The sequence below is a fragment of the Dipodomys ordii genome, unplaced genomic scaffold (assembly GCF_000151885.1).
Source record: "Dipodomys ordii isolate 6190 unplaced genomic scaffold, Dord_2.0 Scaffold1, whole genome shotgun sequence".
NCBI classification, from domain to species: domain Eukaryota; kingdom Metazoa; phylum Chordata; class Mammalia; order Rodentia; family Heteromyidae; genus Dipodomys; species Dipodomys ordii.
This window is the reverse complement of record NW_012267217.1, coordinates 23,938,560-23,962,525: the sequence shown is the minus strand read 5'-3', so window position 1 is coordinate 23,962,525 and position 23,966 is coordinate 23,938,560. Positions and strand designations below refer to the sequence as shown.

Here is a 23,966-nt window from a genome sequence, read left to right as displayed (position 1 = left end):
ACATTTTATGTTGAAGAATTAAGAGAGACTCCAAACAGGTACTTTTTAACAAGTTAAAGTAATAAGTAAGCAGGACAGGCACTTATTAGTATTGGCATGTAAGTAATGACAGTCAGGGATGTAGGAAGTCCTTAGGCATTAGGAAGTTATAGTCACTCATTCCCAAAAGACATTGCTCATTTGAATGTGGGAACCTTGAAGGGCACTTCCAACTCCAGCTAAAACACAGAACCACCAAGAGCTGGAGCACAAGACTTTGGACTGATCTTTCAGACTTTTGAAGTAACTCCCTTTGTATGTACACAATTGTACACAATTCCTTTGCCTACATTCGTTGTAAAAGGATCGAATACTTCTGCTTCTACTGAGTAGGTATATCCAAAGGTAAGTGATTTTTAATATTCTCAGTAGACTCCTTTCCTCACCTTTAAGATACTATCCTGGAAGTTTTGCCTGTAACCTTAGGATGCTGCCACCTGACAGCTTAACAAAGCACTTAGGCAGTCACTATTCCTATGCTATTAAGAAGAAAAAAGAAGTGATCTTTATTCAGACTTGTTAAGTGATATTCTGATCTCTATTTGACCTTCAGGAATTTCAGAAATCAAAAATATATGCTCAGATTTCAGAGAAATATATAAAGTTAGCATCTAATTGTGTAACTAAAAGGCAAAGAGCTGTAGTCACATAAGAAGTTACCTATTTATATGTGATTTCTTATAATATTAAAATTATGAATATGACTAGTATTCTGGAGATTCCTAATTTAAAATAAAAAGTGAAGCCACAATTTGAGACCTAGACTTGGATCTAGAAAAGAGCTCGATGGTTATTCACATTAGTGCTTTTGTAACCTGTCCCTATGGGCTGGGAGAAAAAGGCACTGGAGGAACATTCTTGTACAAAAAAAGTTGTAAAGTTGCCTAAATGGAACCTGTGGTGAAAAGACTGATTGACTGACTGGAGCAGGAAGGATGGTAGCTATCAACTGAGGAACTAAATGACTATATCTTACCCAAAGTGCTTGAGACCAGAAGTGTCTCCAATATCTGGTATTTTTTTTGGTCAGTTGTGGCGCTAAACTCTGGGTCAGGGCGCTGTCCCTCATCTTTTCAGCTCAAGGCTAGCGCTCTACCACAGCACCACTTCCAGTTTTCTGAGTGGTTTATTGGAGATAAGAGTCTTAGGACATTCTTGCCCGGGCTGGCTTTGAACCATGATCCTCAGATCTCCCCCTCCTGAGTAGCTAGGATTACAGGCTGCATGAACCACCAGCACCCGGCTTTTCTGTTTTTTTTTTTTTTTAAACTTAGAAGTATGTACATGGGCTTTACTAAATTGCATTCTTCTAATCTAAAAATCCATAATCTGAAACGTCTTCAAAAAACACTTTGGAAGGCTGGAAGAATGGTTGCCGAGTAAGCAGGAGGACTTAAGGACCCAAGTCCAAAACTCAGAACATGCAAAAATCAATCAATCAATGAATCAATCAATCAATTCCATTTTGATTTTTTAAAAGTGTGTGCCAGTACTGTGACTTGAACTCAGGGCCTGGGTACTCTTCCTTACTTTTGTCAAGACTGGCATGCTACCACTTGAGCCATACCTCCACTTTCACCTTCTTGCTGGTTAACTGGCAATAAAAATCTCACAGATTTCCCTGCCTGGCCTGGCCTTGAACTATTTTTCTTAGCTCTCAGCCTGTTGAGTAGCTAGTATTCCAGGCATAAGCCATCAGCACCCTGCCTTAAACTTTGGAATCTAGCTTTAATGGCTCAATTCGAAATTAGAAAAAAATTTTAAAACACACACAAAAGTAACAAAAACACAGAAATATCATTCTGAAAACATAAAGTTTCTGGAATACAGATTCATCCAACAGTACTATACTTTGGTCAAACACTACAGTAGGTATAGAGGAAGAAAAATCACCATATTCGTGGAATATTTTCAGAGATTCACTGTCACACATTGCAAAATCAATTTAATATGATTTGTTGTTAATTTCATCTTTAGTAATTATTGCTCTCCTTACCACATTTACTTTTGGAAATAATTCTATACACGTTTAAAGTTCTTTTATTTATTTTTTGATGGTACTTGGAGTTAAACTCATGGCCTCATGTTTGGTAAGCTGATTCTCTACCACCTAAGCCATGCCTCTAGCCCTGCTTTTGGGTAGTTAATTGGAGATGGCTTAGGCTGGCTTCAAACTGCAGCCTTCTGGATCTCAGCCTCCTGAATAGCTACAATTATAGGCATGAACTACCACAAGCTACTAGTTTAGTTCTTTATGAGATCCTTTGATTCTGCTTTCACTGCGTACTGTGCAGTTAAAATTTAATATTAGGCAAACACAATTCTGTTCTCCCCTTTCTGTCCTCTCTTTTCACCCTTCCTTTTTCCATCCAACTTTTCCCTCTCCTTGTCTGCTGATTTTATTTGAGATATAGAAGTACTAACTTTTTTGGGGGGGTCTGGTCGAGGGGCCTGAACTCTGGGCCTGGGCGCTGTCCCTCAGCTCTTCAGCTCAAGGCTAGCACTCTACCACTTGAGCCACAGCGCCACTCCCGGCTTTTTTCTTTTTGTTTATGTGGTGCTGAGGAGTCAAACCCAGGGCTTCAGGCATGCAAGGCTAGCACTTTACCACTGAGCCACCTTCCCAGCCCTAGAAGCACTAACTTTCAGAGCTGCATAAAGATGCTATCCATTGTGATCAACATTATTATTTAATATACCACCCAGAAAGACAAATTCTGTCATTGAACTTGGATAAGCTAGCAACTGCAAGACATACCTCAGTTTCAGAAGTGTCAAAAGTGAAAATCGTCCATGAGATTTCCCCATCCCTACTCTGCAATGATCATCTGTGAGACCAGACATGCTCCATAAGCCACTACCTGTATCCTCCTCAGCCCCTTCCCCAGCTCACCACTGAAAGCTTGGAGGATGTGCACAAGGGAACAGAGGAAGCACCAGGGTACAGCATTTGCAAGCAAAGACTCTCCTTGGTCACTTATTTCACAACAATATTACCTTTACGAGAGTTTTCAAAATCATGTCATTCATTTAGTGGTAGTAGATAGTAGTAACAGATACTAAAATATCATCTTCCCAAAGGTGCAGTAAAATTCCACTTTGCCAAATAGCAGTATAAATATGAATTCTATACAATGTTATGCTTCAGTGTTGATTTCATGGCTCATAAAAGTGCTCTGTTCATTTAGTTGCAACATAATTTCCAGGTGGCTAATAATGCTTAGGCTACATTTTAAAAAGCCCAAAAAAACCCTTTCATTATAAGATTTGATTTTATTTCTGCTTACCAAATTATAAAACATAGGTTTTCCTGAAAGATTGATTTTCTGAAGTAAACTTAAAATATGAAACAATATGATTTACAGGCCTGGAGATTGCCTTTGTAGTGAAAAGCAACAATACATGGAATGGAATTTTACCCACATGTCTCAGCCAGTCTGTCACTTTTATTTGTGCTCTTTTGATACATGGAACTTACTCTTTTCTATACTCCTAAATAAACCTAACCACTTTGCTAGTAGAGCTAAGCTTCTCGAGCTTCTGTGAAGACTCAGTTCAACACTGCAGAAGTAGTTACTCATTGGACTGAAATGGCACCTCTGGCCAAAGGTTTTGTCCACTGAGTCCTAGGAATGTTCCAGTATTCTATAGTTTGAGGTGTTGTGGTCAGTGCATAAGGTAGTTGACACTGTACTACATTAGCATGATTCTAGTCTCAGAAAATATAATGTAGAATTATTTTATATTTCAAAATGAGCAGTTTTAACATTCAAATACAACTACATTAACAAGGAAAACACCTTTGATTTTTTAAATGCCAGAACATTACCTGATACAATTAATTAGTTAGGTAATTTTTTTTATTGTACTACGGTTTGAATTCAGGCCTTGTGCTTGTTAAGCAGGCACTCTATCACTTTATTTATTTATTTAATTTATTTTACTTTTTTTTTTAACCGGTCCTGGGGCTTGAACTCAGGGCCTGGGCACTATCTGAGCTTCTTTTGCTCAGGGATAACTCTACCATTTCAGCCATAGCGCCACTTAGAGCCTAAGACTATTGCTTTTCTCTGAAAAGCGGTGTTGGAATTTCATAGAGGAGTGATCTGTTGGGTTCAGGAAAATTACCTAACTATGTATCTTCCCATCAGGAGAGAAACTTGCTGGGAAGATTCTACTTCTCTCCCATGCACTGAATTTAGATGGACCAAGCATATTTATCATGATGTTTGTGTTGCTCATGGTAATGACAAGTACCTCATTTCCCCTTAGGAGTTGTTGGAAAAGATGGAAATTCTTTTCATTAGCCTGGAATAAATTCTGCCTATTACAGACAGTAGATTAGCATTACCTCATAGTGGGAGGTTTGGCCAAAATTTGGTTAGGTATTAGGCTTAATTGACTACAGAAGAGGCTCTTACCAAGGGCCTGTTCAAAATTTCAAAGTTTAAATTTTAAAGGGCTCTATTGTGTGTACAATTACAGGTGTCTAAGACAGATGATTTGTTGATTTTTTAAAAGGGTATGATTCTAAAAAGAGAACAGTTGTGTCTAAAAAGTTATGTCTTTTTGCCTGCAAGGCACAGGCAAAATTCCCAAGTCAAGTGCATCTTGATGTGTGGTTTAAGTCCTTCTGGCGAAGCCACTGAACTGAGATGCTGGCTTACATGGGCAATGTGACCAAGACACATAGCTACATAAACCAGGCATGTTTCTTTTGGTATAAGTACAGAAGCACCATTGTATAGTTTAGGGCTGTATAGAGCTGACTCACTACTTAGGACAAGCACCTCCCACCCTAAGTAAATTGTAAACTGGGAGAAGATTTGCAACCTGGCTTTCTACTAAGAGCAAGTGAACTATGACAGGTAGCCAACAGTCAATGAGCTCCTTTCCATGGCATATAATCACCACTTTAATGAAGGTAATGTGGATAAAGTAGGGCCTACTAGATGCTGTTTGCCTTTTTTTAAAACTGCAAACGGGGTGAAGTGGAAAGAAAAGCCCTAGGGATTCATGTCAGATTGCAGTAAGGCCGTAAGACAAGGCTTCAGTTACATTCTTGCTGCCAAACCAAGGGTGGCAAACAAATCATACCCAGGCGGGTTTGTACACAAAGCAGTGCAGGGAGAAATTTAGAGGGAGGAAAAGTCATAAAGCATAGAACAGGCACATGATGGACAGGTTTGGAGTCGAGGCCATCAATGCAAGCCTGGAGAAGCAAGATACATTCATACGTGGCTTTGAAATTTGGGACAGCAGAAATCAGAAGTGGGACTCTGGAGTGATGATGCCAGAGGCTAGAGGCGCCATGTCTATCCTTCTTCCAGCCTCAAGACCTACCTCTTTATCCCAAGGCAAGCCCATTCTCTAGCAGCAACAATACAACCAGGTTTCCCTAAAATAGGGTCTGACCAATATAAGGTCAATATAAGCAGACCCAGCCTTACATGGCATTTGACTGTACCATCTTACTTCCCATAGAAGAAAATCCTAGCACAGTCTCCATCACTATATTACAATCTTATATTCTGATCCTGGTATCTCACTAAGTTCATCAAAAGAGAACTACACCCATATGTAAAGTTATTATGCTTTTGCAGATTTGTCTATTATAAAATGCTCCCCTTATGCAGTATCCATCTTTTCTTTTCTTTTTTTTGGGTTGCTTGTGGGGCCTGAACTCTGGGCCTGGGTGCTGTCCATCAGCTCTTCAGCTTCAAGGCTAACACTCTACCACTAGCCACACCACTTCCGGCTTTTTTTTTCCTGCTAATGTGATGCTGAGGAATTGAACCCAGGGCCTCATGCCTGAAGGCAAGCACTCTACCACTGAGCCACCTTCCCAACCCTGCAATATCCATTTATGACAGCAACATAAAACTTGCATAAATACATCCAAAGTTATATACCTTCCCAAACATATTGACCATTTCTTTTCTTTTTTTTTTTTTGGCCAGTCCTAGGGCTTGAACTCAGTGTCTGGGCACTGTCCCTGGGCTTCTTTTTGCTCAAGGCTAGTGCCCTGCCACTTGAGCCACAGCGCCACTTCCGGCCTTTTCTAGTACTGAGGAATTGAACCCAGGACTTCATGCATGCTAAGCAAGTACTCTACCACTAAGCCACGTTCCCAGCCTCTGACCATTTCTTTATATATAGTGAAAACTTGACTCTAAAAAACACCCCAAAGTCAATGTATATGTAAGATTATAATATAAGAGAATATAAGAGCAAACTTTTCTAAATGCTGCATAACTCACAGAAAGAATTGGTCTAAGTGTTAGCTTTGTCCTTAACAAGTTGTAAAACACTAAAAATTTCCCAGAATGCAATTGTATCTTTGGTAAAATGAAGAAGCTGGGGGTTTTTGTTCTAAGCAAAAACCCACTTCTGAAGATATGCTGTAGTTTTCCAGTCCAATTTCAATGTGCTCTTAATAATCTCAATGCTATATAAATGTTAAATTCAGTATCTGCTACAATTAATGATTTAGGTTTTTTAACATCAAAAGAAGATCTAACACTAGCTAGATAAAATAAAAGGCATTAAAAACACCAATATACAACTGGATAATTAAAAAATATACTTAGTGCAATGGAAACAAAAATCAGTCTAATCTAAAATCTAATTCTTAGAACAATGAGTTCTTCAGAGCAATTTAGTAGACAGACAGGCCAATAATAGGAGGCTGAGGATAACATTCACAATTTTTACAACTAAACTTTTATTTATTTTTATTGTGAAAATACCATAAAGAGGGGTTACAATTACATGAGGAAGGTAATGAGTACATTTCTTTTTTTCTTTCTTTTTTTTTTTTTTGGGTCCGGTTGTGGGGCCTGAACTCTGGGCCTGGGCGCTATCCCTCAGCTCTTCAGCTCAAGGCTAGCGCTCTACCACTTGAGCCACAGCGCCACTTCCGGCTTTTTTCTTTTTCTTTTTTTTGCGTATGTGGTACTGAGGAATCGAACCCAGGGCCTCAGGCATGCAAGGCAAGCACTCTACCACTGAGCCACCTTCCCAGCCCCTAATGAGTACATTTCTTATCAAGCATTGTTGCCTCCTCCTTTGTTTCCCCTTACCATCCCTTCCCATCTCTTTCCCCCCACCCCCACAACTAAGCTTTTAAATTATAGCTCAGAACCCTAAAATGCTTTGGAAGTTAAGTTTTAGAGAAACGGAAGAAAAAAGGAGAAAGATAGAACATCACACTTACATCATTACCTTACCCTTTGTAAAACAATATGCAAACAAAACTAACTTGGTCATGACCTGTTCTATAATAGTATTTTGAATCTCTATCTTCTTTTCTTCCCAACAAATTGCACACTGTGTTTCCTATGGAGGTCTGTCTGTGCATCATTGAAGCTGGTTTAGCTTGAAATAAGCTCATAAAATCTTACTACCCCCACCCTTCACAAATTTGAGTGTTTGCTATAAAGCCTATCTATGTGAGTTTTTTTTTTTTTACCTGTTAGCATTAAAAAAACAAAACCCTTTTGGAAAAGGATGTTAATCGTCTCATTGAACAACAAGCCAAAATTATATACAAATCCAATTAAATTCAAGTGCAATGTCACAAATAACAAGTTTAAACATTCCTATTTGGGTCTCAAAATTCACCACACCCCTGTGCCTTTACAATGGAGAGAAAATTTTACATGCTTTGTTCCTTTCACTTAAGATTTCTTACTTATAAATTATTTTAAAAAATGATACTTATGCATTATACATTAGTTTCCAAAAACACAACAGAATTACTCAATATTAATCTTGTCCAAGAAAATCAATTAGACATTTAACAATGAGGAGAAACTCACATTTGGCTGGAGAATTAAACATGTGTAACTGTTTAACTGGTGAGAGGAAATTCAATTTATTCTGTGTGACTCTTACTTCAAAGAATAGATATAACAGCCTTTCACAGTAAATCCCTTCCCCGATACAGTTAAATGCAAATTCTCTTCATCTTACTCCAGCAAGCTCCTGCGTGCATAGCCCATGCGCCACCTACTGTAAGACGGAGCTGCCAGTGCAGAAATGCTGCCAGCATCTCCATTCCATCGCCAGGCTGGGACGGAATAAAAGCGTGTTTGTGTGGCAGTGTTCCTTCTTAAATAAAAAAAAAAGAGCCTCATAGCCAAGAACAAGCTGAAATAGCATCTTCAAAAATGGAGCGCAAAATAATCAGAAGAGAAAAAGAAAAGGAATATGAAGGGAAACACAACAGCCTGGAAGATACTGACCAAGGAAAGAGCTGCAAATCCACATTGATGACTCTCAATGTTGGTGGATATTTATACATCACTCAAAAACAAACACTGACCAAGTACCCAGACACTTTCCTGGAAGGTATAGTAAATGGAAAAATCCTCTGCCCCTTTGACGCTGATGGCCATTATTTCATTGACAGAGACGGGCTCCTCTTCAGGCATGTCCTAAACTTCCTACGAAATGGAGAACTTCTATTGCCTGAAGGTTTTCGAGAAAATCAACTTCTTGCCCAAGAAGCAGAATTCTTTCAGCTCAAGGGACTGGCGGAGGAAGTAAAATCCAGGTGGGAGAAAGAACAGCTAACACCCAGAGAGACGACTTTCTTGGAAATAACAGACAATCATGATCGTTCACAAGGACTGAGAATCTTCTGTAATGCTCCTGATTTTATATCAAAAATAAAATCTCGGATTGTGCTGGTGTCAAAAAGCAGGCTGGATGGATTTCCGGAGGAGTTTTCAATATCATCAAATATCATTCAATTTAAATACTTCATAAAGTCTGAAAATGGCACTCGACTTGTACTAAAGGAAGACAACACCTTTGTCTGCACCCTGGAAACTCTGAAGTTTGAGGCAATCATGATGGCTTTAAAGTGTGGATTTAGACTGCTAACTAGCCTGGACTGCTCCAAAGGGTCAATTGTTCACAGTGATGCACTTCATTTTATCAAGTAATTACCTGTCTCACGAACAAAGGCAACATGCATGCAGCTAGGAGCTTCAGAAAACCACAGCATCAAAGGCATCCCAAATAACGTGTTCAGCTAGCTCTGTCCTACAGAGCCTGGCTACTAATCAAGCACTGTGAGCTGACGGTATGTAAATTCTATAGCTAAAGATGTCTTCTCCGGTGGTCCTGCTGCTCAGACTCTTGCACCTAAAATGAAAACAGTGGTCTTCTATATGTAAATAAAGACTGAATGCTTTTGCTATTTGTTTATTTTTCCTAAGCTGTCTTTCAGAGTGTCTTGGGAACTTGCACACACACTAAAAGCATGTAAATTATCTATGGTTCCTTAAAGTAAATAGTAATAAAAATATTTTGAGGGTTAGACAGGTTAAAATGCTTTCTACGTATGGTAAAAATCTAAAGAGAAACTGAATTGGTGAAAATAATCACTGAGAGCAAAACTGACCTACCTAAAACAGTGCCAGGATGAGGTAAAATGAGCCAATTAAAAGGTTTCAAGGCTACTGACTTGATTTTTAAGAGAAGACACCAAAAGCTTTATTCACAATTTCTGTATTTCATACAGGCATTACAAATGAATGTTATTCTGCTGAAAATTCAGAGATCGTTTGATGACAATAAAAAATAAAACCACTGTTAGCTTCTTTGCTTGTACTAATAATTGTAACAAAAAGTTATATGTGTCACTTTAAAAACAAGTAATACTTGATGGTTTTGCATAATATTAAGCATTGAGGTAATCAACTGTTGGGCCATAGTAACCTGGCTGGTCTTGCAAGTAACAAAAATTAGCAAATTCATCTCTGTACACTGAGCTCCAATACAGCATGGGTACATTAATCTCATCATATAATACAGTATGAGAATAATAAGGGAGCCTGTTTTCACAAGCACTCTAAGTATCTATTTTTAAGCTCAGAATTCTAAATGAACAGTAAACAAGATTTACTAATTCTTCTTTAACAACTATTTTGATGCAAAATCTCAGACTCGCTGAGATGTGCTTATTTTTTAAGATTATAATCTAAGTATCTAAAGAACTTGTTTCACATATAGCCACTTTTATGATCTAATCTACAAACTGAACTTCTAATGTGTGTGTAGCCTTTTCCCTTTCCCGTTCAAAGTATAGCTAACTCATTTCTATGAACTCATTTACTCCCTTAAAAAAAAGCCATCATGCATCTGATTATATAAAATAGTATATATTGACATAGAAGAAAAGGATTTTTCTTAGTAAAGAAAAAAAGCTGTTAAAGGCTGGGGGTGTGGCTCAAGTGATAGGACACCTGTCTAAAAATAAACAATACTGCTAACTAAATCTAAATTTTAATAAACTCCAAGAATTTTGAAAATCTTGGCTGACATGTATACCAAATTGTGATTATTGACAAAAATTTAGACTAAGTAAAGCTGATATTCATTTCCAGAACTGTAATTAATATGCAGTTGGAATATCTAAGGTAATGTAAAAGCTAGCTGTGAAAAAAAAGCTTCAATAATCTTTTAAATAGTTCCCTAAAGTTCCCATAAGAGAAACAATGAACTCCATGTCAACTACACAATTTTCTTTTATGTGTACTATAAAAATCTTTTCACTGAAATAGTAAGTTCTCTATTTATTTTAAATAGCTTACTCAATTAGAAACTAAAGAACAATGAAAATACAAGAAAAAACAGTAAAATTTAAATGCCTAGATTGAACTGTCTATATCTCTCTAGGGTATGGACTGACTTTAGCTTGGCATTTGGACTGCAGTAATGAAAAAAAAGATAGCAATTTAATGTCAAAATGAGATAATAAAAGTGCTCAAACATATCTTTTTTTTGAGAAATATAGCTGAACAAGTTTTTACAAAAGAACTATAAGTAAGGTTTCACATCAATTCATAAGAATTTAACTTTTATAATTAAGTTCTTACTGGTAGGATCCACTGAAGAAATGAGACTGAATTATATGGACCATCTCTAAATGACTTATACCTGGATGCAGTTAATCTCAGGCTTCTAAGGGATAAGACTATTTTAAGATAACAAAAATCTAAAGGAAATTTGACTAGCTTGTGTTATACTTGTAACTTCTTATATATTACTTGTCCTTAGACTTATATATTCAAGTGGTTGAATATGTGCTGTAAATATATTGAGAAGATCTTGTTCTTAATTTTAGTGTTTTGTAAAATCATTTAGAAGTATTTTCCCTTCAAGAATCACACAAAATATTGTAAGAATGAAGCTTTCATAGTATATTCTTTGCAGTGACAGAGTCATTTCTTTTTCAAACCTCTTCTGCTAAGTAAATATTGTCCTAAAGAACAAGTTACAGTATCACTTTATTTTCCTTTCTTTTTTCTCCAGAAAGGCAATCAAAAGAATGTCACTATAGTTGCCAGGAACTAAACATATTTTCTTGTATTTGGAATTAGCCTATGCAGGGATGAAAACATCAACTTTAAGTAAAACAAGAACATAGTTTATGGATTTTACTATACATTTAATGTATATGGGCAACATGAACAACAAATGAAACACTTTCCAAATGATACAAGAAAGATGTTTTCTTATTCCAGACTAAAGATAATGATGTATTGAATAAACTTGTTTGGGCTATTATTTTTTTTAAAGATTGCCTGTTTTCAAATGTTACTTTTAAAAGGCTGTTAATAAAATATAACACTTATTAAGTGTCTTATTATATTTCAAAAACAATGTTATAAATACACACTATCTCAGTTAATCATGAAACAACCCTAAGAAGGGTGCTGTTACTCTTTCCTTCTTACTGGATCACAAGAGACAAGCGAGATTCAGAATCCAAGCAGGAAGCATGTCGGGTTTTTAAAAAACAGGCCACTTATGAAGGGGGTGTGAAAACAGAACAGCAAAATATAGGTTTGTCTCACTTGATACAATCTCATAGTGAAAGTATTCCTAAAATGTTCAGTAAAAACTGAATTTTGGAATAGCAAATTATATTTTTAATGTCACGCCATATTATTGAAAGAACAAAGTGAATCATCCACCTCACTAGTCTACAGGGAATCCCAATTTGTCTATTTGTGAATCGAGATTTTTACTTATCATGTTTGTGGAAATGGAGGTTAATATTTTTTGACTTGTAAAAATCCACAGAATATGAGAAAAGTATGGTACAAAGAATGAGTTCTGGAATCAAGACTTGAGTTCAAATTCCATTATTTACTTAAATTAGCTAACTCATGCCTGTAATCCTAGCTATTCAGGAGGCTGAGACCTGAGGATTATGGTTCAAAACCAGCCCAGGCAAGAAAGTCCATGAGACTCTCATTTCCAATTAACCTCCAGAAAGCCAGATGTAGAGCTATGGTTCAAAGTGATAGAACACTAGCCTTGAACAAAAAAGCTCAGGGGGAGTGCCCAGGCCTTGAGTTCAAAACAAAACAAAATTGACTTGAATTACTTCCTCATTAGACCATTAGCAAGATCCTTAACTTTTAAAAGGTTCAGCATCTTCATAGGAAAATAGGGAGAATAATGATTGTTGGACAGGTTTTTTTGGTAAGGTTTAAATTCTGAGTTGTATGTGAAGTGCCTCACATTCACAGGCCTTTAGTTAGGGCCTGCTTTCATGATAATGATTAATAGGCATAAAATACTCATTTATATTAAGTTGGTTTTATACTTAGATATGAAAAGAACAGAGAACTTTTATCTAATAAATGCTTATTAGAGTGCTTATATTATTAAGCACTTTAAGACAAGAATATATGTTCAGGAGCTGGGAAGGTGGCTCAGTGGTAGAGCACTTGCCTTGCATACATGAGGCCCTGGGTTCGATTCTCAGCACCACATAAGCAAAAAGAAAAAAAGCCGGAAGTGGCGCTGTGGCTCAAGTGGTAGAGTGCTAGCCTTGAGCTGAAGAGCTGAGGGACAGCACCCAGGCCCAGAGTTCAGGCCCCACAACCGGACCCCCCCCCAAAAAAAAGAATATATATTAAACTGTGATAGGTAGACAGATTTCATTTTATTAGTTTAAAAATACCTATGATGACTTTCAGGACTTATTTACTAGTCTCATATAAAAATCCACAGCAATACCCACAGTAGCTGTTTTATCAGTAAGTTAAAATCAGTAGGATTAATACTTATTAAGACCTAATTTACAAATATGCCTATCTGATCATTATAAATAAATACTTTTAAGTGAAATGATGGTGGCCCAGATTAAAATTATAGTGTCACAATTGTAATTATCCTTGCTAGTAAAGCAGAGATACATTATGGATTATCTAAAACAGCATGCAACTTAGAAGTGTCTAGCTTTTAAGTAATGATTTTTTTTCTGTAGCAGATATATTCTAATCATATTTTGCTTAAGCTAATATTAAAGTTAATTTGCTTCTGTCAACAAACAGCAAGGGAGAAATGTTAAAAGAACACTTGCTGAGAAGAGATACCTAAGATGAAATCTAAAGTTGGTCTAAAATAACTTAGAAAGAGGTAATTGTGTTCTTCGTAATTTTTTTTTGTCAAAACAAACAATAGGTTGAGTTTCCTTTTTCCTATTTTTTATTCTTTCTTTGTCTAGGCTGGCCTTAAACCCACAACCCTTCTGTCTCAGCCTATCTTCTTGGGTACTTAGATTACAGGCATGTCTCAGCACACTTGCCTTGGTTCAAGCCTTTGATCCAACCAAAATACTAAAATCTCAAGGAGATGTGTATTTTATAAGTTGATATAAAGGACCCAAATTTTTCTAAGAGACAATGTATGACTTGGACTAGTGTAGAGTACTCGTCCGGCATTTGCAAGGCTTTGGGTTTAAGCACTAATCCTGTTAGAAGGGGGAAAAATCCCCCTAAAAAATTCAAAGCATTTTTCATGTAAAATACTGAAACTCTATTCTTGTTTCAGCACTACTTGCTTTAGGAAAAAATATTGATTTGAATATTAAAGAATGAGACAACTATCTCTTAAAAAAATCTGTTCCCATCATAAAATATAACGGAGTTAATCTTATACAATAAAACATTTTTCCAAACCAGAGCATTTTGTTACATTTCATAGTAAGTTTTAATAACAATTATATAAAAATATCTGGTTAACTTTTGGAAATTCCTGCTAGAGGAAAGGCTTAACTTTATAAAAAGCAATTTTGATTACTGTCATCTAAAATGTTTAGCACACATTTTTCTTTATTGAAGTAGAAAATCAAGCGAGTCTACTGATTCTTAATTTCACCCTATTGATTTTGCTTCCTTAGAACTGATGCTCATTAACTCTTTTTTAGGATTCCTAAGAAATGTTGAATGATACTAACTTTAACCTCAATAGTTTTATGAATTTTATAATTGCTCATTGCTTAATGCAGTTTTATATTTGGTCCATTTGCATTTAATTTAGGTATATACTTACATACCACTTGACAAATTTTTATTAATTCTTAAAACCATTTAAAAATAAGAGGTCTCTCTATCACTTTGTGAGAGCACCCAAACTCAGTTAGAGTATGCCCCTGCCCCTCTATTTATCTGCCATTTGTCTGTGTGTCTGCATACCTGCTTGCATGCTTACTCGACAGAGCTCTGCTAAGTTTTCTTACCAAAAGAAGAGATAGAGATATTTTAATTCTATATTCTAACAAAATTGTTTTGATTTTTTAAATTTTTCCATACATATATAGGTATTTAAAAATACGTAAAAAAGGAGAAAAAAAGATTGTAGATAGAGCATGCATGGAAATAGTATTATATAACTACTGGAGAAGATAGATGTGGCAACACATGCCTGCAACCCCAGCACTTGGGAAATAGAGGCAGGAGGATTTTAAGTTCAAAGCCAGGCTGGGCTATGATAAGTTTCAGGAAAGCATGAGCTACACTGAAAGGTAAGATAAAGATAATTAGAAGAATCAAAGAATCTAAAAGCCATTGATAATTTTTAGGGAATATTTTCTTTCCTTTTAAAAAAGTATTTTCAAATTGATAAATAGAAATTATATATATTTCAAGTGCTGTTTGAAATATGTATACATTGTGGAATGGCTCATGGAACCAATTGACATATGCATTAACTCCATATACTTCTGTCCTTTCAAAAGTGCACATTGTTATTAACTATAGTCACCATGCTGTGCAACAGCTAAAAGGTATAAGTGGTTGATTTATAAAACCAAAAATCACCACCACAGGTATTTACAACATGTGTATGTCTAATTGTTACAATGCAGCCCCCAAATAATACCATTCTAAGGTTCAGTATAAAAAAGCTCAGCTATTTCATAAACTAAAAGGCTATACTAAATGACACTCAGGTCTTCAGTCATATTTTCTTTCCTTTTCTCTGTCTCTCAGTTAAAATTTTAGTTTACCTGGGTATTAATTTTACTTAATTAGAAGCAAGAAAAAGGAGGCTTGAATATACCTCTTGCTATCATAAATCAAAGCAGTATTGTGTGAACTATAAAAGTCATCAGATGAAGGATCTATATAGAAAAGAATCAATGTGTGCTTGTGTAAAACATACACCAACCTGGCAGTTAACTGTTTAGTGAATTCAAAGGCTCTCTATGCGTTAAATAAAACCCTTATTTAGTATTACCAAGATGCTCCCTTTACTTAGAGAATATAATAAAAATATAAGTAGTGTCAAACAGTAGTTTGGTTCAAGGTAGATTTCAAGGCAATGCAAAAGGAAAAACAGTTGGGAATTTCAAAATCTATTACTAATGAAGTAAACAGTTAAAAACCTCTTACACAGAACTAGTAGTTTTCCAACAAGAGAACACCATCCAGTTCTTCCAGCAAAGAAATCATGTCCATTGTCTAGGTATAAAGGCAGTATGTACCCCTTAAAAAAGCATGTGATAAGTCAAAAAAATAAGAAAAGGTAGGCAGTGCAGAAAATCTGAGCCTTTAAAAGAAGAAATAATAAGCATGTCTCCTGTTTGCTGAGGTGTCACTCAGTGTTAGGCATGCACAAAATATTTGTGCATTATCTCCTTTAAGCACCCAACACGTAACAGTCTCAGGTCTGATTCTCTCCTTCTGTGGTACAAACCAAACCTGATACAGGGTGGCAACAGTTTTTCCCCCAGTCTTCTGAGGCTATTAAGTTGACAAGTTCTAACAAGGGCACTTAAGTATAGTGTGACTTCTGAATATTCTCTGGCAAAAAGTGACGCAGCAGGTTTAAGTCTCTTTTCCTTCCCATTCTTGCTGACACATTACTGCCCAAGTTGTAGATAGAATGGTTATACCAAGAAAAATCATTCAAGATCACTTAGAAACCACAGGATCAGGACCACAATAGATTCAGGATCACAATAGAAACCACAAGTTAATAATGAATGGCAAAGTTGCTGATGACCATGGAGCCACTAGCAGAGCTGGACGTTTTAACCTCAGAACTTTCTTTAGAAGAGATACGTTTGAGTTACTGATATGTTCAGATTCTGTCAGTGTCATTAATTCTAACAGACAAGAGATGGGCAATTATAGGGAGAAAAAAATAGGGATCCACAAGGTTGGTCAACTTGGCTGTAGTCTCAAAGCTAGACAGCACCCTTCAATGTCAAGCTCTTAACCATCCTATGATACTATTTCAGAGAAGACTTAAAGAACTCATGAGAAACAGAGAGGACAGGAGGCAAGACAATGCTGAAGAAGGGTCAACACCTCTACTCATTAGCATGGGCCAAGACTTAGCATTTCCAATAAACAAGTAAAAAGTGAGAAGTGGAAATGTGGTTCAAGTGTTAGAGTCAGCCTTGAACAAAAAGCTAAGGGAGAGAGTCCTGGCTTTGAGTCCAAGCTCCAGACCTGGCACAAAAATAAAATAAAACTCCTTTACACTGCACATTCAAAACTTCTTTATAACCTAAGACTCTTACTTACCTTTACTTGCTCATCCTGTTCAGCATTCTACTCGGGTCCCTATGGACTCCTATTATACATGTAGAATAATAATGAAAGGGCATTGAGATTGTAAATATGAAAATAAAAGAATTTTTAAAAGCGAAAGAAAAGGTCACTAATGTTTACTATGTACTAACTCCAAGCAGTATTTCTGTCTTCTGCTATGTTCAGTTTACAAATGGAGAAACTGAAGCCTGGCAAAGAATAAATGCAGGGTTGTAGAGCACATCATGAGAGACAAAGGAGGGTTTTGATTCAGCAGTTAGACATGCAACTACTGTAGGGCACATTCTCTCAAAGTACATTCTCCCCCTCCCTTTAAAAATAAAATCCTCTTGTGACAAATTCACTATACAGCTTCAAAATGTTAACACAATTCAGATGTAAGGTAATCACCAAAAATCTGTGTTTTAAGACCATGAGAAAAAATGTTCACACATCTGAGCAATGGGCAAATATAAAACATTCCTAGTTATTCAATCCAAGTTTCTTCAAAGACTCTATCTTGATTAAGCTTTTTTATTCTGATGTATTATGTTAAAGTGGTGTAGTGTCAGTAACTTAAAAAAAACAACTACTATGAATAGGAAAAAAAATTCACGCTGCCTAGCTGAAATGAATGACTCCTCTTATATGGTAGCCAGTGAGAAGAGAGTAAGGTATATAGAGAATTGGTGCTATGAAATCTGAATGTCATGTTTGATGTGTGTTTTATTTTGTTGTAGAGCACTGGGACTTGAAGACAGGTAATCTACCATTTAAGCCACACCTCCAACCATTTTGTTTTAGTTATTTTTTGGATAGGGTGTCTGTCACATTTTTGCCTGGGCCAACCTAGTCCATGATCCTCCCACATGTGTGGGATGGCAGGTGTGTACCACCACTCCAAGCTACTGGTTGAGATGAGGTCTCACCAACATTTTATCCAGGCTGGTTTTTAATTGCCATCCGCAGGAGTGGCTGGGATTACAGATGTAAGCCACCACTCCCTACTACATTTGGTTTCTGATGTCTACATGTAAAAAGGACCACTTAAAGACTGGCAATTTATCAACACAAAAAATATACTTCTCAAGAAAAATTTGTGTCTACTACACATCATTATAACTTTCTAAGGAGAACATTAATGCAATAATTCATGCGAAAGGTTAAAGTAATTTAGATGACAGATGTCTAGTATAATACATGCTAATAAGTAGCAGTACAATCCATTTGGTATAAAACAAAACTTGAAAATAATAGAATAGGTAATTATTTTTACGTGATATAACTATGGACCAAAATTAAAGCTCACAATTAACATGAAAATACTTATTTGTTAAAATGAAATTACAAAACAAACAAACAAACAAATGAGATCTCAACATTAAAGAAAATACCAGGGGGAAGGGGAGTGGGGGGGAATGGGAGAAAATAAGGGAGAGGTTAACACTGTTCAAAAAGAAATGTAGTCAGATGCCGGTGGCTCACTCCTGTAATCCTAGCTACTCAGGAGGCTGAGAACTGAGGATCAAGGTTCAAAGCCAGCCCAGGCAGGAACAACCATGAGACCCTTATCTCCAATTAACCCCCAGAAAACCAGAAGTGGCACTGTGGCTCAAGTGGTAGAGCGCTTGCCTTGAGCTGAAGAGCTCAGGGCAGCACTTAGGCCAAGTTCAAGCCCCACGGGAAAAAAAAAAAAAAAGAAATATACTCATAACCTTACTTTTATGTAATTGTAACCTCTCTCATCACCTTTACAGTAAAATTTTTAAAAGAAAGAAAAAGAAAATACAAGCAGAAGTATAAGGAAAAAAGAAAAGGAAAGTATGTTCAATAACTCAGTCAATTCTTCAACAAAAGTGTTTAGAGTGTACAGTTAGGAAAGAAGCATTATTACCAGGTCTAACTCAACTTTAAGCAACAAAAAGTGTATACTGAAAAAACAGGAAATTATAACTATGAGTCTAAAATAGACACAAAATAGAGACAAGAATAAAATTCTGCAAAATCTTAAAACTGAATATTTTGTAAAATTCACCTGAATCATTTTTAAAAGGACTCTTAATTTTGAAATCTTGATAATATAGGAATGAAAATATTCATATATATTTCAAGAATAAGATAGGTTGACCAAAGGTTAGAACAAATTTATTTATAATACGTGGATTAAACAAACAGAAATGGAATTGGTTATAGAATAGTCACTTTCAGAGCCTTGACAAAGTGATAATATAACCAATAAAAACTGAAAAGCTTTGTTTACCCTTCACATCCCTTGGAGGCTACATTGCTTGATAAGAAATGTACTCATTATCTTGCCCATGTAATTGTAACCCCTCTGTACAGTATGTTCACAAAAAATAAAATAAAAAAAAACTGAAAAGCTGGCCAGGCGCTGGTGGCTCACACCTTTAATCCTAGCTACTCAGGAGGCTGACGTCTGAGGATCTGCCAGCCCCGGCAGGAATGTAGTCTGTGAGACTCTTATTTCCAACTTACCACCAGTGGCGCTGTGGCTCAAGTGGTAAAGCACTAGCCTTGAGCTGAAGAGCTCAGTGACAAAAAAAAATTGATGAACTATTCCAAAAAAGAAATTCCTAATTTTTCATAAGAGAATCAACACCCTGTCAAAAAGCAAAACATGGAGCTACAAGATAATATAACTTTAAGCTGAGTATTTACTGGTGGATCACACTTGAAATCTTAGCTACTCAGGAAACTGAGATCTTAAGAGTGCAGTTCAAAGACAGCATGAGCAGCAAAGTCTGTGAGACATATCTCCAATTAAGCACCCAAAAGCTGGAAGTGGAGATATGGCTCAAGTGGCAGAGAACCAGCCTTGAGTGAAAAAGCTAAGGGACAGCACTATGAGTTCAAGCCCCAGTACTTGCATAAAATGACAATATGACTCCAGTCCTTCATTCATTCTCCATATCTACACTCTCACTTTCTCATTCTCAACATTAGAAGAAACTCTTGAGAACTTGTATTTCTTTTGGAAATAAAATATTGATATGCTATTCAGAGATCCTTTCAGTTCCTTTATGTAAATTAACTTCAGTTGTCCCTATTCTCTACAATGGTGGGCTAAGTTATCTAGCTCAAAGATCAAGTTTTCTGGTGAATGTACCTGTAAAAGCTTAATAAAAAATTTATTTTGGAGGGTAGTATTGGGGTTTGAACTAAGGCCTCCTGCTTGCTAAGCAGGCACACAACCACTGAAGTCATTCCCCCAGGGCCTTTTTACTTCAGTTATTTTTCAGATAGAGTCTGTTTTTTCTCCCAGGGCTGACCTGAACCTGTATCGTCCTACCTATGCCTCTGTATTGCTAGGATCACAGGAGTACAGCGTATCTGGCTTATTTGCTGAAATGAAGTCTTGATAACTTTTTGCTTGAAATGGCCTTGAACCTTGATCCTCCCAATCTCTGTAGCTAGGATTATAGGCCTGGGCCACTAAACCCAGCCCAACCAAATCTAAAAGTATCAAAAAGACCACCAGACAGCAAGCAATTACAAACCACAAATATAAGAAAAATGAAAATCTTTGAGATCATGAACCCCAACAGGGAAAATGAGATACTTTGTTAGACAGCTTCCTATGACCAACTGACAGAAATCAAAGTTCAGAGCCTCTACAAAGTGGAAATTCTATTCTGGCAGGAGTTCATTATCACAAAAGAATTAAAACCCAAAGAACTATACTTTTGAAGGTGATAATAAACAAGATGTGAAAAAGCCCCTGAACAATTGTAACCAGGGTAACCACAGGTCTTAGCTTGCTAGAGACAAATCTAGTTATATCCAAAGTCCTGGTGGACTTGGAAACTGCTCCTTTATACTCTAAGAACTGTTCTGGCTTGGGCAGTAAGGTAGACTGTCATCCTAGTGGTCACCTAGTGTTAATCTTCTAGGCTATCCTACCAAAGACACTTAAAGTGTTGAGTGTGGCTTAAGGGGAATGTGTTAAGGCTATCTCTGAAGATGATTGGCTCAAATCCTCCCATTCTTCCCTTGCATGTAGCTATATCATCAACAACTCCAACCTGTCTTGCTTCCCCTTTCTTGAGTCTGGGCTGGCTGCTTGACTTGATGTGACCTAATGAATGTTTGTACTCATTTGGAAAACAGCAGCAGAGTATGAGTGTTTGAGCTGGATCACTCAAAAAAATACTTGGGAGAGACCACACTGGAGGTATCTAGCCATACTGCATCAAGTCTCAGGAAACAAGTGAGACTGTCTTGGACACTGCACAGCAGCAGACCTTCCAGGTAAATGCAGATGCATGAGGAATTCAAACCAACCTGGATGGGGAGGAACCCCAAGCTTAACCCAGCAACAGAGACTCTTGGAAAAATGGATTCCTCAAGCAGTAGGTGAGAACAGGTGGTAATGTGGTAATGCAAGGTGCCTGATGGAAGCAATGGAGAGTCCTTTCTGGAGGTAAGAACTTCCATGGAAAGTCATACATTACTCTATAAACCATTTTACAAGAATCATATCCAAACCTGGCCACAAAGCTAGTTTTACTTATTACAAGTAAAAAACCAACCACACAGAATCGAAGTCATCAGTCACTGCAATTCTCAGGTAAACTGCAAAACAACTGATTTGTGATTGAAATGGTAATAATGAGAGCTGGGAAGGTGGCTCAGTGGTAGAGCACTTGTCTTGCATGCATGAGGCCCTGGGTTCGATTCCTCAGCACCACATAAGCAGAAAAAGCCGGAAGTGGTGTTGTGGCTCAAATGGTAGAGCACTAGCCTTGAGCTGAAGAGCTGAGGGACGGTGCCCAGGCACTGAGTTCAGGCCCCACGAACGACCAAAAAAAAAAAAAAGAAATGGTAATAATGATAATAACAAAACAGGACATCTAGAAATAAGAACCAGAAATAGTTTAATTTAAACTTACTGGGTAAGTCTACCATGAGATGACAACACACGTGAAGGAGCCTTTTGTGAGGTATATTTAGGAAAAATAAAATTTGCAGAGTATACTAGGGGAGGAAAAGGACAGGAAAAATCACAACCAAGATGTAGAAGCTATAATGAAACAGCTGAGCATTAAGTTTAAAATTTCGTTTTGTCAGAATTTCATAACAGGGAGGAGACAAATAGAGCAGAACCAATATTTAAAGGAACAGTATTTGAAAAATTCCTGAAGACAGATAGCAATCAACAGATAAGAAGCTTGATGAACCTAAGCAGCTTAAATAAGAAGAAATCCACTCACAAACATACTGTCTTAAAACAGAAAATAGAACATAAATCCCAATACTCTAATGAACATATACACTTGCATCAAGATCTGTAAAGGGCCTGCGATTTTACCCTACTAAGCAGCTAACAAGTTGGCCTGTCACAGTTGCCCTGACATTGGACGAAGATACCAGACTCCTAAGTCAAAGGGAAAGGATTTTATCCATCTCAGCAAGGCATGCTTATAACTGTTCCTCCCAGCCTCCAAGGCTCAATGGGAGTGATGCAGCATGGTCCAGGCAGATGGTATGTGTGTTGTGAAGATATGAGGTCAAGCTCAGGAGAGCTCCAACCTTGTTAGGGGACTCTGGTAAATTTTCCAATCTTTATGGAAAGTTCTGATAGAGATGCATAGAGATGCCACAGAGAAATCCCTGGACCCTCCATAATAAAATCTAGCCCACATAGAAAACTCTATGCCCAGTTAGACTGCACAGTGAATTCGGTGGGAATTCACTGGGAAAAGCTAGTGTTATAAAAATTCTTCAAGAAAATAGAAAAAGGGAACATTTCCCTCAACTTTTTTTTTAGGCCAGTATAACCTTGATATTATCAAAAGGTTACATGAATCAGTCTCTGCAACAAAGAATGAAACTAAAAATAGAGCCGTGCATCAGTGGATACTTGATTTATGGAAAGGCAGCAATGGCAATAATGAGAGGAGATGGTCTTTTAAAAAATAAAATAATAAGACTCATTATTTTGTACAATTAATTTGCACTAATAAAAATGAAAAAAGCTATATTCATCTACACACAAGTAGAATAAATTTGACCCATATCTCATACCATACAGAATAAACACTTCCAAGTAAACTGTATATTTAAATGTGAAAGACAGTCCAAGAAAGTTTCTGAGGAGTGATAGAGGAAAATACCTTTCGGTATGTCAGATAGTAGAAAAATTCTAAACAAAACATAGAAAGCTCAAATTACAAAAAAAAAGAAGTATAGATAAGACTACATTACAGATAACTTTCTTGTGTGTCTCTGCTGGTCCTGGGGCTCGAGTTCATGGCCTAGGTGCTATCCCTGAACTTTTTTGCTCAAGGTTGGTGCACTAACAATTGAGCCACAGCTCCATTTGTGGCTCTCTTGATAGTTAATTGGAAATTAAGAGTTTCACAGACTTTCCTGCCTGGGCTAACTGCAAGCCTAAGATCTCTGCCACCTTCAGTAGCTGGGATTACAAAATGGGAGCCACAGGTGCCCAGTTTAAAGATAACTTTTGGGGAGAAACCAGGAGAGAGTAAGGGAAGGGGTGATACTGTACAAAAAGAAATGTACTCATAGCCAGGCATCGGTGGCTCACACCTGTATCCTAGCTACTCAGGAGGCTGAGATCTGAGGATCATAGTTCAAAGCCAGCCCGGGCAGCAAAGTCCATGAGACTCTTATCTCCAATAAGCCACTAGAAAACCGGAAGTGGCGCTGTGGCTCAAGCGGTAGAACACTTGCCTTGAGCTGAAGAGCACAAGCACAGCACCCAAGCCCAGAGTTCAAGCCCCACGACTGACACGCCCCCCCAAAAGAAACGTACTCATTACCTGACTTATGTAACTGTAACTCCTCTGTATGTCACCTTTATAAAGACAACAAAAAATACATTAAAAAAGTAACTTGTCTTCAAAAAAAAAATCTTTAAGAGACTTAAAGACTAGCTACAAAATAAAAAGTACTTGCAGTTAAGAGCAATGTCCAGAATATATAAAGAATTACATCTGAAAAAGACAATAATGACTCAATTAAAAAATAAAACTGGGCAAGAGAGCCAAACTTCACAAAATAAAAAAATACAAAGAGATAATCAGGGGGCTGTCTAAT

At 37.0% G+C, this 23,966-nt stretch overlaps 2 protein-coding genes across 2 annotated transcripts in view; one reads left to right on the top strand and one right to left on the bottom strand.

Moving 5' to 3' along the window:
• Positions 1-23,966, bottom strand: part of Gtf2f2 (general transcription factor IIF, polypeptide 2, 30kDa) — a 138,616-nt gene that overhangs the window by 69,091 nt on the left and 45,559 nt on the right. The gene's annotated exons all lie outside the window — the stretch shown is intronic.
• Kctd4 (potassium channel tetramerization domain containing 4) lies at positions 225-9,273 on the top strand. Its single transcript, XM_013011939.1, has 2 exons — positions 225-384; positions 8,019-9,273. The coding sequence occupies exon 2, from the start codon at positions 8,211-8,213 to the stop codon at positions 8,988-8,990; it is 780 nt and encodes a 259-aa protein (XP_012867393.1). The 5' UTR covers positions 225-384; positions 8,019-8,210; the 3' UTR covers positions 8,991-9,273.